The 19,081-nt window shown below is 36.1% G+C and overlaps 1 protein-coding gene across 9 annotated transcripts in view; it reads right to left on the bottom strand.

The window, feature by feature from the left end:
* Positions 1 to 1,871: 1,871 nt before the first annotated feature.
* Positions 1,872 to 19,081, bottom strand: part of LOC140152729 (uncharacterized) — a 124,897-nt gene continuing 107,687 nt past the window's right edge. For 5 of the 9 annotated variants that reach the window (XM_072175202.1, XM_072175198.1, XM_072175207.1 and 2 more), the window contains 13 exons: positions 17,772 to 17,885; positions 16,124 to 16,168; positions 15,696 to 15,809; positions 13,817 to 13,933; positions 12,847 to 12,888; positions 11,497 to 11,616; positions 8,703 to 8,810; positions 8,055 to 8,105; positions 7,376 to 7,495; positions 6,609 to 6,716; positions 5,588 to 5,638; positions 4,296 to 4,421; positions 1,872 to 3,296 (listed from right to left, as the gene is read on the bottom strand). In XM_072175202.1, coding sequence (XP_072031303.1) covers positions 3,154 to 3,296; positions 4,296 to 4,421; positions 5,588 to 5,638; positions 6,609 to 6,716; positions 7,376 to 7,495; positions 8,055 to 8,105; positions 8,703 to 8,810; positions 11,497 to 11,616; positions 12,847 to 12,888; positions 13,817 to 13,933; positions 15,696 to 15,809; positions 16,124 to 16,168; positions 17,772 to 17,885 — 1,259 coding nt within the window. In that variant the 3' untranslated portion in view covers positions 1,872 to 3,153. The remainder of the gene's footprint in view (positions 3,297 to 4,295; positions 4,422 to 5,587; positions 5,639 to 6,608; positions 6,717 to 7,375; positions 7,496 to 8,054; positions 8,106 to 8,702; positions 8,811 to 11,496; positions 11,617 to 12,846; positions 12,889 to 13,816; positions 13,934 to 15,695; positions 15,810 to 16,123; positions 16,169 to 17,771; positions 17,886 to 19,081) is intronic. The other 4 variants (XM_072175200.1, XM_072175201.1, XM_072175199.1 and 1 more) reach the window with 4 other exon arrangements.

The following is a 19,081-nucleotide window of genomic DNA, read 5'->3' on the forward strand; positions in this document are numbered from 1 at the left end:
TCTAAAAGCAGATAGTGTGCTGAATATAATGTAAATCCCATTTATTTTTGGGAAAAACAATATGGGTCATGTCGGTGTATGTTTCATATACTGCGCGCGCCATAAAGGGGAATCGAATGAACATATCAGAAGTTGGGATAGTTGGCATGGTTTGGTTATGTACATGATTTTGTATAGTATGTAGGATGTAGGGCCCTACATAAACATTATAACAAAAATATGAACCATGTAGGCTGTACATAGAACATAACAAAAGTATGAATATCCTTTTATTCCTCTTAATCCATTGTATTCGCTAGGGGTTCCCTTAGAATACTGACAATATTATATCTAAGACGTAACAAATATTTAACAAATAGTCAAAGTTACGGTCATTGAATCACTTGGTCGCCAATCCAAATTTAGACGTCAGCAGCGCGAGAAATTATGGATCAACAAACTTCATTTCCTTCAACCTGAAGGCCTTAATCTTATTGAATAGCCCCCCCCACTTTTTCACGCACGCGCTTTATAGATGCGCCTTCACACTGCGTTGTTTTTAAGTCGCGATCTTTTCATGCTTGTTTTTTTACGCGTTACGCATTAATTTTCACATTGCTTGTTTTTAGAGTGTTTTCTTGTGTCATTTTATAATAAAGACTGAAGAAGGTGCGCCTAGTACCGAAAATTTGCTGCTAATGCACAACTGTTTCCCGTCTTCGTGATATTCAAGTGATAATTAATTCAAGTTCAATTAATAACACGGCGGCGCAGCGGTTTGCAGTGGCGTAACCAGTGGGGTGGCCGGGGGGGGCAAGCTGCCCCCCCGGACACAAAAAAACTGGGAAGAAGAGCAAAAATTGGGAAGGGGAAAAGGGAAGAAGAAGAGAAAAAAGAGGGAAGAAAAAAGGGGAAGGAGAAGAGAAAAAAGGGGAAAAAGAGGGAAGAAGAGAAAGGGGAAAGAAGAAAAGAAAAAAAGAGGGGAAAAAAGGGGAAGGGAGAAGAGAAAAAGGGAAGGGAGAAGAGAAAAGGGAAAGAAAGAGGGAATTTGAAATTTTTACTCTGAAACACTGATTTTTTAGCTTCTAATATGCCAAAAACCAGGAGCTTCAGGGGGCTCCGCCCCCTTGACCCCCGCCGGGGCTTTGCCCCTGGACCCCCCCACCAGGGCCCCTAAGGCGGGCCCCTGGACCCCACCCGTTTAACGCTTCGCGGCAAGCCGCTCGCGACTTTTGGTCAAGAATTGGGAAATTTTTCGATTTTGCCCCCCCGGAAGGTCAGGTCTGGTTACGCCCCTGGCGGTTTGGCAAATTACTCTCAAAGTGCTGAGCGGAGCTGCACAACGGTTGGTCTATGTATACGTGAAATGATTCTGATATATCTCAGTGACAGTGGAAGAATTTGTTGTTCAGTGCTTTTTGAAAAGGCACTATAAAACTTATAGCAGTAAAACGTATCTTTTACATAACTGGTATTTTTCTGAGTTGAGATTTTTATGCTCACTGGAAACCTCTGGCTACATATTGTTTCATAGTTTATGTACAAAACAATTCTTGCAAACTACGATGACTATCTTAAGTTAGTGTATGGTTAAGGACAGTGGCGTATCGTGGGCGAAATTTCCGTTGTAGTGAGAGGGGGAAATTGCAACAGCATCCCGTTAACTGTTCATATGAACTTTACTGAACAAGCCTACGTGCGAATAGTTCAAATTCAACGGTCCCACATCCCCCTACCTACACCCATACAAACCCCACCCCTAAACCCCCACACACGATTGGTAAGCCACTTGTTAAGGGTATTATTAAAAATAAGAATTAATAATAATATTCTTCAAAACGGAATTTCAAATTGTTAAAAATTTAATCTAAATAAAGAAAAACAACAAATGATTATGAGTGTAACAGTTTTATTTTTAGACGCACACCCCCCGGATATACTATAATACTATATACTGTCATACCTCTGCGTACATTGATGCGCCCATTATCACCAAAAAGTCATAACAAATTTCGAAAGCCTTTAAGGGGGTACTACACCCTTGGCTAATTTTGTGCCTATTTTTGCAAGTAGTTATTGATTTATTGATCAAATATTGGTTTTCCCTCATTTTTGACGGTAACTCCACAACTGTTGTCTGTGGTGAAATAAAATTTCTAGTCCAGTAGTTGTAGTCCTTGCCCCTGTAATATACATATCTTACTTGTTCCCAATGCGCTATAATTTATGAGCAAAATGCAAAAATCGGCACAAAATTGGGCAGGGGTGTAGTACCCCCTTAATACTCTTGTTATAATACTTGGGTTATTCAAAACTTTTGTCTAAACTCGACAGTTCTGTAAATGGTACCTGACACTCTGCATATACCTTGCATTGGTTTTTCATAATATAATATAAGTCGTATATCTTTATTGCTTGGAATCAAGCTATACGTTTCATACAGGCTCCAAATTTCTATTTCAGTTTTTGTCAAAGGCACACCAAATGATTCCTCAAGTCAAAACGATTTAGAGAAAGTACAATTTAGTTAGTCTACCTGCGCGTGTGGTTCTCGAGGTAAAAAGGTTAAAGATCGCATTTTGGGTTCCATATGACCATTAAATTTCGCCCTCTAGTGACCAGATCAGATGTTAGTCTTTGTTCCAGCCGCCTTGTTCTCTTTAGTGACGAATGAGAACAATCCAGCTTGGAACCGAGACTAGCAATATTGAACGCCGTTTTGAACACCGTATTAACGCACGTCCACGCAGGATGTATGGAACATCGCAACCTGTATATTAAAGCCGACTCTGAACCTAAACCACGGGATTCTACATGCTTTTTGACTATTTTCAGATTTGCTCGAGTGAAATATCTTTCTTTGTCATCTGACCTTATTTTCAACGTTTCTATTAATGTATGCTTCCATTTAGTTGACATAATAACTAAGACATAATAATAATGTCTCTATAATTCGGTCTGTTTATGATCATTTTCCGTTGCACTGACTTTTAAATTTGACGCTCCCTGCATGCCACAAATATACAAAACGTATCCAACAAGATTGATCAAGCTAGATCAGACCCAATAGTGTAATTGCTTGCAGTGGTAATGGCCTACCATTTACAGAAGTGGATACTAGTATAAGAATGCTGTTAAAGATTTAAATGACCTAAGTAGTTTCATCCGTATTGTTTATGGCGGCGGTAAAAGTGTTGGTGCTGGTGTTGGACAACCGAACTCATCTGTACCATCTATACAATCTACTAGCCCATCACAAATCCATTCATTCAGGTTGCAAACATCCACATCACAAAGGAAATGACCGGGTTCACACACTGAAAATTAAATAGAATATATCGCAATAATAAAAGAATGCACGGCTTAATATTTAAAACAATGTAATAAATAAAACATGCAACAATAAAGCATTTTGATTATGTTGATTTAAACCCATATTGAATTGTTTCCATTATAGATTTGTGTTTCTGTCACACAAAATGTTAGTTTTTACTGTCAGGTGTGCCCGCTTGCAAGGTTAAGCAGAGGAACTATAAAAGAGGTAAAGCAAAGAAAATCGCAAGTTAATTCCAGCGACTAAGTCTCCAATGCGTGTCACTCCATGTGCGTACAGTGTTATCAACATCGTGTATGCATTCGACTAATAATTGTATAAATAACGGGACAGGCCATTTTATTTAAAATATCCGATTTTGTCACAAATAGAGCACCTAAAGCCTTAATTTTTGAAAGGTTTGTTAGTTTATAAAAGTACATTACAATCATGTAAAAATTAGAATTTGGATAAGACATAAGAGCGTCCTGCTAAGCAAATATTATGCCAAGCAAATTGAACAGAACGGCATTTGAGAGCTAAGACTGCGCCCTTGACGTTGATGTAAGCATAATGTCACAACATACGATTATGAACATTATCATCGTCAAGATATTAGATCGCGAAAGCAGATGGTTTGAGAGAGGAGTCAAGGAAGCGATTTATGTTAAACGGGAGGAGCCTTCACTTAACAAGGGAGGCGGGCTACGACACAACTTGGCAGGGGCCTATTGTTCAGCGATAAAGAAGATCCCTCAGAGGTTGGGCTCATCTTCGACCTGTGACGTAACATCCTCTTCACAGGTCAACGAACTTTTGCCGCTTTAACATCAGTTGGCTTGATGATGCATCCGAGATAGGATGTGAAATATTGCCACTCACAAAAACGTAAGTCCAGTAGATCAGATTATAATAATTTCATAATAATGTCACAACAGTATTTTCTAATTGCCAAAGAGGGCGCTTTTCATGATCTTTTTTTTAAAATTTGTACTGTACTTACTTATTGGACAACCTTTTTCGTCAATTCCGTCATTGCAGTCATCAAACATATTACACACTAAATCAGGTGGAATACACACAGGCCTATCTCCACTTACGCACAGCAACTCGGTAGCATTACACGTAACTGTTCAGTAAAGAAATATGCGTTATTAATCATTGTTTTGATTACAAAACTATTTTCACTTGGTCAACAGATAACGCAATTCAATGTTTATAGCAAGGCGAATGTGGTAAATCTGTTAAAATCAACCTAATCAACGCAAGAATTTTGACCAAAATGTAGGTTTTAAAAGTCAAAACCTCGAGTGATACTAAAAATAAAAATAAAATAAATGTTGGTATTTATACAGCGCCTTATGTACCAAAGCGCTTTACATTTATTCCGCTGTCGTTAGAATATGTCAGCTGCCATACAATGCCCAAGGCATGCTCATCCCTTTGGGCGGCGCTCAATGAACAACATTCACAACAGCTCCCCCATTTAATCCCTGGGTAGAGAGAGGCAAGTAAGGTAAAGCGCCTTGCCCAAGAGCACAACACGATGGCACCGCCGGGGCTCGAACTCGCAATCCACCGATTACAAGGCAGAGCCCATACCGCTGCGCCAAAGTGCCCAACGTACTTACAATATTTTTCAAATTTTTATTTTGCAAAAAGTTACTGTGATTTTGCTAAAGCATATTGCAGTTACTGTTCATTTTCCTATACACAATACACAGTGCTCTCACCATTGACGCGTGACCTCTACAAACAGTGTATGTTATAGGCATAGGGCATTGCCTAGATAACTGTATTCAGCATGTTCAGGAGGAACCTTTAAACAGAGGTTCAATATGCATACCAAATCATTAAGATATGGAAAGTATAAAAAGGAAAAACAGAACTTTTAAAAAGAAAAGAAAGTATCTAATGTATCAATTGGAAAATCTTGAAATAATCAAACACAACAACATGGCTCAGGACAATGCAAACTATGCATGGAAGAGCAATTAGAAATATTGCGCGCGAAAGGACACAAGGAAAGCAGTAAGCCGCGCAAAGAGGAATAACAGTTCAGAATTTAGCAGCAATTTCATCTGATGATCACCGAGGGGGCGTAAAACTTGAAGGTAATCAGGTATAATCATAAATCATGCTGTAAGAACAGTGGCACTTGGTTTTGCGGCGAAGGCGATAAATAGTTTTTTTTTGTGTGAAAAATAATAACAACTTGAACGTTTAAACTTGTTGATATTCTTTGATTTTACAAATACATTAAATATAAAAATATAAATTGGGGAAAGATTTTACCCATCATTTCGGTCGTGGCATCCACAGTTGTAGTCTCGAGCCCGGGGGTTGCTGGATTGGAATAAAAAAATCTTTATTCTTAAAAGTATACTGAAAGTTTACGGAAGTATTTAAGCTTTATTATGTAAAAAATAAATTTTGAAAAACTGTTTAACCCCTATCATTGCTGTCATAAGACTATACTAAACTAATATTAAACCACGTTTTATCCACAGCCACCCCTAGTCCCTAGCCCCATGATGTCAATGCTTCTGGGTTTTTTTTTTTTTGCGTTTGAAGTCCCATTATGCTGTTTTTTCTCCCACGGGAAAAGTTTTTTAAAGAATCAACTGGTGGTAGTGATTTTGATTTGAGTGGTGATGCATGTGTACCTAAAATTCTGAATACTGACCCGTCAATCAATCAAGTAGACAATCAATTGACAAACCGAAAGATCAATCAATGAAATAGTCAATCAATCAATCAATTAAGCAAATAATCAGTAATCATTTAATGCAATCATTCACTAAATGACATACATTTCACACTCATTAAAGGCGAGATGCAGGGCAGAAGCCAATTTTCCCAGTTTTAGCCATTCAACTAAATACAATTTTAGTGTACTTCTTAATATTAATACATTGATCTAGAAATCTATTAAGCCATTTATATTTATATAATGTCTTGCGGTTCGTGAATAGACTCCAATTATATCAAAAAGAAAGTTTTACGATTTCCACACCCGAAGAAAAATTATGAACATGAACATGATGTAGAAATGACACCCTTTATATAAAGCCTTGGAATCTCGTTTATAGAACTAATACTAATCCTATTGCGTGAAATGCTCCCTTCCGATTTTACACATTCCCACATTTACTCGATGAATACTTCAGTAAATACATCAAATCCGATAAGTCTGTGACATTCACATTGCCCATTTTTTTCTAAATAAATCAAATCTACAATTAGTTACTAAACTTGTTCTACTTATTCCAATTCGTAAGAAATCAATACAATAGTTAATATAAATTTTCCTTACTTAAGCACATCTCATCTGAACCGTCCGCGCAATCGGTAAAACCGTCACAAAACCAAATATCTAAAATGCACGCAGAATCTTTACACGGCGAATAACCAGGTTCACATGCTAAAAATACATAAATAAAATATCAATATAACGTCTTCATTCATTCATTCATTCATTCATTCATTCATTCATTCATTCATTCATTCATTCATTCATTCATTCATTCATTCATCCAGTCATCCCCCCTCAATATCCATTTTCTCTTGAAAGAATAGGAATATACAATAGGATAGTCAAAATCATTTACAAAGCTGCATTTTGCAGAAAACCCCATTGAAACTGAACAACCAGTTCCAAAGATATGAGCAATTAACGAGTTTCCAAAACAACAAAAAACAAAAGGAAATATTTCCTTTGTTTGGCTATATCTCAAAATCAATATTTCCGCGTTCCGACTGATTTTGCTTGTTCGCATCACATGTATTCTTTTAATCGGGCAACCAGTATTCACCAACTCTAACTAGCTCCTAGGTTTCTCACCAATACATTCAATAAGTTCACCAATCACTCGATATATCATTAAACGTTCATTTAACTTGGCCTACTTAGTTGACAATTTCGTCACTCCCGTCATTTACAGTCGTCAAAAGTATAGCAGCTGGAATATACATATCTTGCGCACAGAAACTGCGTAGTTCTCACCAATTCATTCAATCAGATTATTAATTGATAAAGTATATAAACTATTACTTATTTTCTTTTATTTATACTTTGCTTACTTATTTCACAATCACTTTCATCACTGCCGTCATTACAGTCATCAAACGTATCACACACTAAAGCAATTGCAATACACATATCTCCACGTGTGCACAGAAACTCGGTAGAGTCACATGTAACTGTTCATTTAATAAATAATGGACAATAATCGTAAAAATTATTATGTAATATAATGATCTCTAATGGGCTGAATTGAAATAGCAGGAAGATTTATTCCGGTTATGTAAAATTATACTTCGCCTGCTAAAACAGCTTTGTTATAGCTGATCACAGATATTGGAACACAATGCAGTGGTGAAAGCCTCACTTGAGGATGACCTTAATGTTATAACGTGAAAATTGACGAGTTGACTTGTGACGTCATGGCAGGGCAAATTTACGGCAATTCCCATTTTTGTTCTTTGCCTGACAGTATGCGCGCGCATCATATTTTGTTCAGGGCCCGTGCTTTTAAAATTCCCGAATCACAAGAAGGTTCTTGAACAGTGTAGTGGTTGTATACACTTCACACAAGCATATCGATATAGCAGTCCCTTGCCTTTGTTGATAAAATGTGTCACTATTAAAAAGCAACTACCTTCGAACAAAGCATCATTATTTCATTGGTGTCAATGCATAGTACGAATGAAAGAAGCAGATTATGAAATTAAATAAATAGAAATGTGAGAAAGATATTACCTATTACTTCGGTCGTGACATCCTCTGTGGTAGTCTCGAGCCCGCGGGTTGCTGTTTGTGAATATAAAAGTAACTTATACTTTAAATTATGCAGAGAGTTTCACACAATTATTGATGCTTTAATTCCGTGAAAAAACTGTTTAAACCATATTGCTGTCATAAGACTAACACTGAACCACCTTTCCTTTCCAGTCACCCCGGCATTCCCATGGTGTATTAGACATACGCTCTTCTACGTTTGGCAGATCCACGATGGCGGAGTTGTTCCAAAATGTCTGTGAAAGGGAAGCTTCAGTGAAGAATCATATGGGGGTTCCTGATTTAGGTTTTGTGTGGTGATGTACACCTAAGATTCCGACTACTAACCCGTAATTCTACCAATTTTATAGAAAAAAACCCAATCACTCACTCAATCAATCTATGAAGCAAAATATCACCCAACAATAAACAAATTGATTAAACAATTAATGAAGTCATCAATTAATCAATCAATTAACCAATCAAGTAAATACTTCTACATTTAATGAGTAAATAAGTATAACAAATCAATGATAAGTCTTTCACACTTACTCGCTTGTCTTAATAAAACAATTGTGAGTTAGTTACTTATTTAGGTTAGCATGTCTTGGTAATACAAATTGACCTTACTTGGGCATATCTCATCAGCGCCATCTCTGCAATCGGTAAATCCGTCACAAAACCAATTATCTGGAATGCATGTAGAATCGGCACAAGGCGAATAACCTGGTTCACACGCTGTACAAGTAAAAGCACAAAGTCGCAGTAAAAATTAATAACCATTTATTTATTTATATGTTTGTTGATTGATTTATTTATTCATCCACTCCTTCACTCTCAATTCCTCACTCTCACATTCACACTACTGTAATCTCGTCAATCGCACAATCTATCAACCACTCGCTCCAACCAGCTTCTTATTTCTCACCAATTTATTCAATCAGATTATTAATCTTTATTGTTCACTTCATCTTTCGTACACCTTGAATGTAGCTAGCTATTTCATTTTCATATCATTTGATCAAGTAAATAAACTACCGTAAACGTTCGCCTAATGGCGCTTTTGGATTCTTATAAATGTGAGAGCGCCATCCTTGTAAAATCTCAACAGCATTAAGGATACGTGTATGTTAAATTGAGCAACCTGGACATAATGCCTCAGAAAAAATATCGTGACATGACCCAATACTTTAGGTCACTAGGTTAGTTGCTAGAGCATCAAATGTTTTGGGGTTTCTTCAGGTATTCTTTCTCAAAGTGCTATTGGACTTAATTTGTAAATCGATTCATACGTTATACGTAACTCATTTTGGTAAATCTTTTTATAACATTGTAATTTCTTCATATTTTTTAATATTCTTCAGTTCAAAATTACACCCTTCTATTGTCTGACCCGTTAGCTCAGTCGGTAGAGGGTGCGCCTTGAATGGTGAATGGTACTTGTTCGAATCTTGATTTCTGCCCCCACCTTTATGTGAAGAAGTGTCAAGAAATGTTTTTGGATTTTGTCCCCATTTTACGAACGAATATTGTGAATTTCTTTTAATTTAATTTGTAATTTTCTTATTTTTTTTATAGATAAATAGGCACTGCGAACAAACGGCAACAAAAACCGCTGACAAAATTTGCTCCACCTGCTACCTATCAATGCGTGATATATTCCACTACATTTAACAGTTAAATGACCTTTGAAAAATAGAACGGCCTCAATGTTTCAAATTGGGTAACTACATTACTTTATTCATTTATGCATTATAAATGATCAGCTATTTTTTTTTTTTTTAAAAGGATATCCCAAGTAGATCAGACCATTGATCATATAACTATCAGACACGAAGTAGTTACGTAACTCCGTGATTGTATCGGAACCAAGCACTGTTTGTGGTTTGTACATAGACTCTGATGGTTTGTATGGCGATTATTACGATCACGCTATTTTGGTACGCCTTGTTTTGTACTGATTGTTTCGATCGTGGTTCATTACTTAAGCGCGTGATCCCGTTGACATAGTAACATTACGTAACTTCGATACCGGGCTTCGATACTGAATAGTTGTTGACTGCACATAATATGGAAAGCCATTGGGGTATTGTGTGCCCATCAAGGCGCCTTATAACATGTTCTCATTGTGTTGTGGAATCCTAGCCAGTATTCAATGATAGCTATATAGAGGCCTTGCGTTTATCGATTGGCTCCAAATAAAGGATTTGAACCGGTTTCTTCCCCGTAATCATGACGCAGTGCAGTCCATTCAATCAAATGTTGTCATCAACCTATTTGATCATAGTGCATTTTATTATGTGTGTGAGACGAACTGTCGCGGTCGATGCAATCATGCTTTTGTTGAATGCATTTGAGTAGTCCGCCATATTTACGGAATGATACGTCATATGCACAGCCTCTATTCAGTTTGTTCGTTTACTCATTTAAATTTTATTTATATCATTTGAAGACTGAGCCTATTATGATACATCCTCCGTGGAACAGTTTCAAACAAATATAGCTAGGGATTATTGGGGCAGAGGTTATCTTTTGAATCCTCTTAGAGGGCTATCATTTTTTTTCGGAAGGGGGGGTCCCAAATTTACAAAAAGTCTCCGTCAATAAAATTGCGCACCCCCTATTTCGGCAACAAAAATTGTATGTTCCCAAACCCCAAAATTGTATTGAAATCAGTCTTTTTGAATAAAATAACACACACTCATGTGGTCATCGTGTGACTCCCTACATTTTGGTCATAAAACATTCTTTCCAAGACTTTATGACCCCCGTATATTTGGGACCCCCCTTTCGAATAAAATGATATACCTCTTATGACCACTGATGCATAGGCAAGGACACCCGCGCGAATTGAAAGACTTGTCGGACGCGACAATTCGTCTCACACACATAACAAATGCCTATACAATCAAATAGGTTCATTACAACATTGAATGAATTGAGTTACAATAAAATGAAACGATAAAAACAAAGAATCATGAAAAAAGACACATACAAGATAAAATAATAAAATTATATAAACAATGTTAAAGATAAAATCAAGAAAATAGAGAATAAAATTTCCTCAAATCAGAAAAAAACATTGACAGACATCATAATCTGTCAGAAATTACTGCATGAGATTCGAACCATCAATCTTCTCCACAAGTTCTCTTTATCCTTGCACTATAGTCTAATGCTCTGCTCACTGGGCCACAACGTATCAGGTGAATGATTACCGCATTATCATGAACAAGTTTGTTCGATCTTGTTCATAATTGTATGTGTCGATAGGTTTCACCCTTTAACTACACGTACCCTTAATGATCAGTGATAATAGTCGACTTTTACAGGGATGGCGCTCTCTCATTTCCATGTACTCTATAGCGCCATTAGGCGAACGTTTACGGTATTACTTATTTTCTTTTATTTATACTTTGCTTACTTATTTCACAATCTATTTCGTCACTGCCATCATTACAGTCATCAAATGTATCACACACTAAAGCAATTGCAATACACATATCTCCACTTTTGCACGGAAACTCGGCAGAATTACACGAAACTGTTGGTTAAAGAAAATACGTCATTATCTTTGCTGCTGTGAATGCAAAACAAAAAGTTTGTGGCACGACCATTAACTTGAATACGGGGAAGAAGACATTGCCTATTATACTTCGGTTGTGGCATCCTCAATGGTAGTTTCGAAACTGGGTTTTGATGTACTGTATGTGAATGAAAACCAGATCTTTTGCTTTTTACAGGCTGTCTCAAAATGATTGTTACACATCTGTTTCCATCGATTATGACATCCAAATGCAACACAGGATCCACATAATGTGTTGATTATGTTGCATTTGGAACAAGCACGTTTTTCAATAACCATCAAAATTGATGGGTACTAATCATTTTGATACAGCCTGGATATAAAATTTCTTCAAACGCGATTAATTGTTGGCATATTTGTAATATTGAGCCAGTCATGTTGTGTTTGCAGGACAATAGAAGAAGTTTTAATTAATGTCGTAATTAAGACATCCGGAGGTAAACGACCAAGATTAGTCCGGGTAAATTGAGGAAATCCAGATTGAGGAATGTGATAAATCTGGAAACACATTGCCTGATATAGAAATATCGATCTCACAATGCATTGCGCATAGACTTACTCAATTCAAAGTTTGGATTGTTTAAGTATGATTTTTTATTAAATATTCTACAGAAAATAACAAGGAATGTTGGTACAACAATTTTATAGTAAAATGAATGATGACCTCTATCATTTAAATTTGAGAAAATATATTAATTAATTACTTTAATTAATACACAAACCTCACATTCGATCGATTAATTTACCAATCAATCAATTAATAAATAAATCAATCAATCAATCAAATAATCAAGGTCAAACTCACCAGCTCACTATATTGACTTACCGTTTCAGGCTCCCGCCTACCAACTCATTCATTCACTCATAATCATACGCACTAACATTTACTATATCAATTTATTTATGAATGTATTTATTCTATTAATGGGTAATCAAATCGTCAAAACGTTTGGTTGGCAAAAAATGAAACCTGTCCCAATTGATCACTCAACTTTTTCCACATTATTGGCTATTTTCCACCTCGTCTGCGACAAATAATTATGCATTGACAAAAAACGGGGGTCAAAATTCGGCATTTTTTTGTGTAAAATGGCAAATTATGGTTGTAATTTTAGCCTCATTTTTTTGGTGGTGCAAGAATGACCTCATCGTTATATTAATATCGTGTACAAAAGAAATTCTCCTTACCTGTTGACTGCGTTGTATAACTTGGAGTAGTAGTTTCAATATCTACACGTGAATTAAAATATCATAGATTAATGATGTTGATGATGATAATTATCTTACTATAATTTGGCTAATGTTGTAGGGGTGTATGTGTGGGGTGGGGGTGTGTGTGTAAAAGGCTACGCCAGTTTTTATCCGAGCCTCGCCAAATTCTTCTGGGAGATCGAGAAAAATACGAGGAGCATTCTAAGCTACCTTCGGTCGAAATCGGAGGTCGAAGGTCAAAGGTCAAATTTTAAACTTGGTCCGATTGGGCTGTAACTCGGTGGGTGGAATAGTTGATGTGAGGGGAATGCGAAGGCCACATTTAGTTGAAATCGGTAAAATAAATCGGAGGAATCTTAAAGTAATGTCATCTGAGGTCAAAGGTCATCCAACAGGTCATCCGGGGTCAAAGGTCATATGGGGTCAACGGGGTGAAACATTATCCTATCAGCTGGATTGGGCTTAAACTTGGTAAACTATATCGGAGGAATCGGGCTCAATAAAAGTCCCCAGGATTAGACCTATACATCACATTTGGTTGAAATCGATAAAAGAAATCGAAGGAATCGGGCATTATCCTATCAGGTGGATTGGGCTTAAACTTGGTAAAATAAATCGGAGATATCGGGCTCCAGGATTAGGCCTATACATAGCTGGTGATTGAAGTAGAAAGAAATAGTCAGTTAAATAAATACATTAATTTAATCAATTAATTAATGTCATCCGAGGTCAAAGGTCATCAAACAGGTCAAATGTCAGATGGATTCAGGCTATGTTGCTGTTATGCATACGGGCATATTGAGCTAAATGATCATTTATAGCATTTATAGTATATAGCTCTAGTAATAATAATAATACTAATAATGATAACCCTACCAGGGCCCAAGCGTGTATGGGCCAGGACCGACTGATTAAGAAAAACGAGATCGTTTAAAAACGAACTTACTTAATTCGCAGAGGAGTCCTGTCCATCCAGTAAGACATATGCAGTAAAACATATTGATGGCATCAAAGCAGACGGCTGTATTGTTACTACAAGGACTAGATGCGCACTCATTAATATCTAAGAAGAATAAAATAGAAACTAGACTTAGCTGTGGTCTAAGACCACGAACACAGCCGTGTTGTGACCCCTAATGACCTTTAACCCCCAAAATATATGAAAACGCCCATAGACATTGGCTAATGTCAATGCATGGGTGCACGTGGCACAACTTTGCTATGTTATTTGTGGCAGAAGGGCATTTTGAAGGTTTTTCGTCTCAGACCGGAAGTGACCCCTTAATGACCTTTGACCCCAAATAAAAAAAATACCACATATGAATTAGGTAACCACAATTCACGTGTGAACATACCGTTACTGTCCTATGTTTTTCTTAGCAAATAAAAACTTTTGAAGGTTTTTCGTTTTATACCGGAAGTGACCCCTTAATGACCTTTGACCCCAAATCTGTGAGGACCCCATAGAGAAGAATCATTTTAAAGGTATTTCGTTTTATACCGGAAGTGGCCCCTTAATGACCTTTGACCCTAAATAAAAAAAATACCACATATACACAGGGTAACTACAATTTATGTGTGAACATACCGTTACTGTCCTATGTTTTTCTTAGCAAATTTTTGAAGTTTTTTCGTTTTATACCGGAAGTGACCCTCAATGACCTTTGACCCCAAATCTGTGAGGACCCCATAGACACTGGATAATAACAATGCATGTGTGCAAGTGGTGTCACTGTCCTACGTAATCTGTGAGAGAAGAAGCATTTTGAGTTGAAATCACGTTTTGACCCCTATGACCCCTGCGTGACCTTTGACCCCACGAGTTTCATATGACATGTAGGGGCATGGTCAATGATGGTTGTGACCAAGTTAGGTCAAAATCGGTGTAAGCATGTAAGTGCTAGAGCAAATGTAGTGGTCGGCAGAAAGAAGAAAGAACTGGACTTAGCTGTGGTATAAGACCACGAACACAGCCGTGTTGTGACCCCTTAATGACCTTTGACCCCAAAATATATGAAAACGCCCATAGACATTGGCTAATGTCAATGCATGGGTGCACGTGGCACCACTTTGCTATGTTATTCGTGGCAGAGAGGGCATTTTGAAGGTGTTTCGTCTCAGACCGGAATTTACCCCTTAATGACATTTGACCCCAAATAAAAAAATACCACTGTCCTATGTCTTTCTTAGCAAATAAAAATTTTGTGCAAGTGGTGTCACTGTCCTACGTAATCTGTGAGAGAAGAAGCATTTTGAGTTGAAATCACGTTTTTGACCCCTTTGACCCCTGCGTGACCTTTGACCCTACGAGTTTCATATGACATATAGGGGCATAATCAGTGATGGTTGTGACCAAGTTAGGTCAAAATCGGTGTAAGCATGTAAGTGCTAGAGCAAATGAAAGAAAGAAGAAAGAAACTAACGTCACGGCTGTGTAACGATTAGTTTTGCCGCAGTTACTTTCATAATGTCGGGCACGTAGCCAGTCTAGTTGTTCCGAACAGGCAAAAAACCCGTAATTACGACATTTGTCCCTGCTGGTTGTGCTAGCTATCTTCTGAAGATAGCATGAAACACTGATGTGTGCTATCTACTGAAGATAGCATAATACATTGATGTGCACTTTTTACTTAAGATTTTTGTATTTACTGAACATAGTACAAAACACTGATATGTGCTATCTGATAAGACAGCATATCGTACATTGATGTGTGCTATTTACTGCAGATAGCATGGTACACATGTACTATCTATTTAAGATAGCATCAGTTGGTAAAGCGTCGGACAATTTCATGTTTTCAAAACTTTTTACGGCATTCATTTACCTATTTCACAGAGAGGTCCAGTCCACCCTCCTACACATGCACATGCGTATGCATCAGTTCCATCCTCACAGGTTCCTCCATTCATACACGGGTCACTGGCACACTCATCAGTATCTGAAAACAACACACACAAAATTAATATTCTTCTATAAATCATTCTTGTAATCTGATATTATTATCTTAATGAGGGTCTCTGATCATCTGTGTTTATGCGCAAATATTTGAGTGTGTATAGAGGGGGTGTGTTGGGTGTGGGTAAAGGGGTGTGGGGGTGGGGGTGTTGTGTATTACATAATACACATTAATGTGATCTGCGTTGGGTGCTTGGAGTGGTGGTGATCTGCGTTTGTGCACATTTGAATGTTCATGATGGGGGGGGGGTGTGGTGTTGTTGCAATTTAAACACTGAAATGTAATAAAACCTGTACCTGTTGTTGTAGTCTCCTCGGTGGTTGTGCCAATCTCAGGGGTAGCTATGGGAAAACCAAAATAGTCCAATTATTATCGTATCACAGACTATAAATACTGCGTGCCTATCTTTGCGCAAGTTTTGTGTGTAAGCGATTTTATGTAGAATGAAGTAATTGTTAATATTCTATGTGAAATTATTGACTGTTTCATTATAATTATCTAAATAAGATTGAAACTACACTAGAATTAGAAATATTAATTGCAAGGTTTTAAAACGAAACTAGAATTAAGCATTAGAAATATTAATGGCAAGGTTAGTTTCACAGCAATTAATAAAAATAAATTAAAAACTGAGTAAAAAATACTTTCAAAACTACGCATTTAAATAAACTACCACCAAACCAAAGATGTAACAAATATTAATTCAAGTGCATTTTTTTTGCTTTTAAGAATTTAATGCTAAGTCAAGAATTAAGATTAGTGCTTTATATTTAACCTTTTAAGGGTCTTTATGCATTTTAAATATTACAAGATTTACAAGAATTCTTAAACGTTACAACCAAAATCAGCTTTTATCAACAGACAAAAAAAAACCAAAAAAAAAAAACTCTTCAAAATTTTGCCAGAATTTGATGTTTTTATAATTGTTTGGAATTAATGAACTCTAATTAAAAGCAAGACGACAAGAAATTACAAGTATTTTGATAAAAACAAAGGAAAATTGTTTCATTTCTTATGTTAACTTTATATATTTTCGTCACCAATGGCTTAAAAATAAAAACGTCTTTTGACAATAGCGCCACCGGCATAATTAAGCAGCATCGGCTTGTATTTTGCATATTAGCCACGCCTTTTCAATGCGCCCTCCATTAAACCGGCATATATTATCATGATAAACCGTGCATATATTAGAGGAAAATCCTTTGTACGCAGGACTCCGTCATAGATTATGCAAATTGGATTGAACCTGCTGCACCCATATGTCATCCGTATATCATCGTAATGATATGCATGGGATATTGCAGACTGAAAGCCCAGATGAATTGAAAATCTAATATTTATATGCTGCTTTTTTCACATCCAATATTAATCAATATTAACCAATAGCTTGCTAAGTCAAATGGACAAGACAAATACTTATATTGCTAAGGGTTGCTGTTTAGGTAAAATTATTTTACCTTTTTTAATCAAACTGAGCGGTTGCTGTAGTGTTATAGTAATATAATATCACACGTGTTTATGGAATGGAAAAGGAAAACGCCGAATCTATTATCTCCGTCGCAGTTTTTCAGTACTCATCTTTTAAATATTATTTAAATCATAAATTATGGTACAACGTTTAATTTTAAATATTTTTTTTCAATTATGTATTATTTTATATGATAGTACACTATATTATAGTACTGTATTATATTATATTATATTATATTATATTATATTATATTATATTATATTATATTATATTATATTATATTATATTGTGTTATACTATACATTACTATACTTAATTAAATAAAATCACTTCATTGAATTATAATTATAGCATTAAACCTTTATTGAAATCGTGCTTGTTCATATAACATACATGTATACTCATACTCTGTATAATTCTATTTATATTTTCTGTGCATAGTTAATGATTGACTCTTTAAATGAATATCTTACTAGGGCATGCAATCTCATCCGAACCATCTTGACAGTCTTTGACACCATCGCAAAACCATCTGTCAGGGATGCATAAGGTATCCATGCACATTGACTGACCCGCTGGACATGTAACTAGACGATAAAAGCAACAACATTTTGTGACGCAGTACAGCATACAAGGAGACAATATCGACAGCCCCAATTTTAAGATGAATAACTATATTTTGATTATAAAATGCTTTGAATGTGACACAAAATAAACTGGTAGTCAAGATACCGATATAATGTGTCTGAAGTAATAAAAAAAAACCACGAAATTAATTGATTTGTAAATTTACGCATATCGACATTGATTTCATTTAGTTCGATCGCGACGTACCGTGCTGGTTGTTAACAACCAATACTTTATTTGAAGGTACATGCTTACTTTACGGTATTATAAAAATAAATACTTAAATTAATATTAAAAAAATATCAGAATCTTAACACATTTATCCGTTTATATTTATTTCAATACATTTGGAGTAAGATCTGATTCTTTTTAATATTTTAGAGGCAAATTTTAAATGAAGGTTGTTCAGCGACGTCACATGCGCAGAGAAAGGTTTACTGCGGTTTTTGACCTTAACGCAAAGACGTTGTTCACAGTGGTTGTATTATAATAAATGCTGAATTGATCATAAACGTTAAAATAAGTAATAATGTTTTTCAACCAAATATATACTGTCTTCAATCTATAAGTGAATAACATAGTGCTGATTTTCAAACTCGCTTTAAAATACCCTACAGCAATATAATACTTTTCAATAATATTGCAGCATTTCATTAATGCACGAACACACGAATACCTATTAATCCGTTGCACACATATAGATATGACGCAGGTGGAAATGGTAGCGGAAGCATATATTATTATATTCTTTATTAAGTTTTAATGTGTCAAAAATGGTAAATAAACACATTGATTTCATATATAATGTTCGTATAAAGACAAAATGGCGTACTTCTACTTGCTCGTAACGGGCAACTCGTTATAGCAGGGAAGAGATTAACCGTATGAATCATACTAGTCATCATTTTAAGTGATTGTCGTGAACATTCTGAGCGTATATTTTGCATCTTAATGTTCCATATGCCTTCCCATCATACCTTATTTTCAGAATCATTGTTACAAGAAGTAAATTACGAAAAATACTGCATGTTTAGCTAGTAGTATTACTGACTTGTTCTATGAACAATGACCGGGGTGACACTCGACTTTGGAAGTGATGGGGATGTGTGGGCATGCACCAGTTCGAAACTATTTGGTGAGACAAAAAAGGGTCATT

Source organism: Amphiura filiformis, chromosome 5 (genome assembly GCF_039555335.1).
Source record: "Amphiura filiformis chromosome 5, Afil_fr2py, whole genome shotgun sequence".
Classification (NCBI taxonomy): Eukaryota; Metazoa; Echinodermata; class Ophiuroidea; order Amphilepidida; family Amphiuridae; genus Amphiura; species Amphiura filiformis.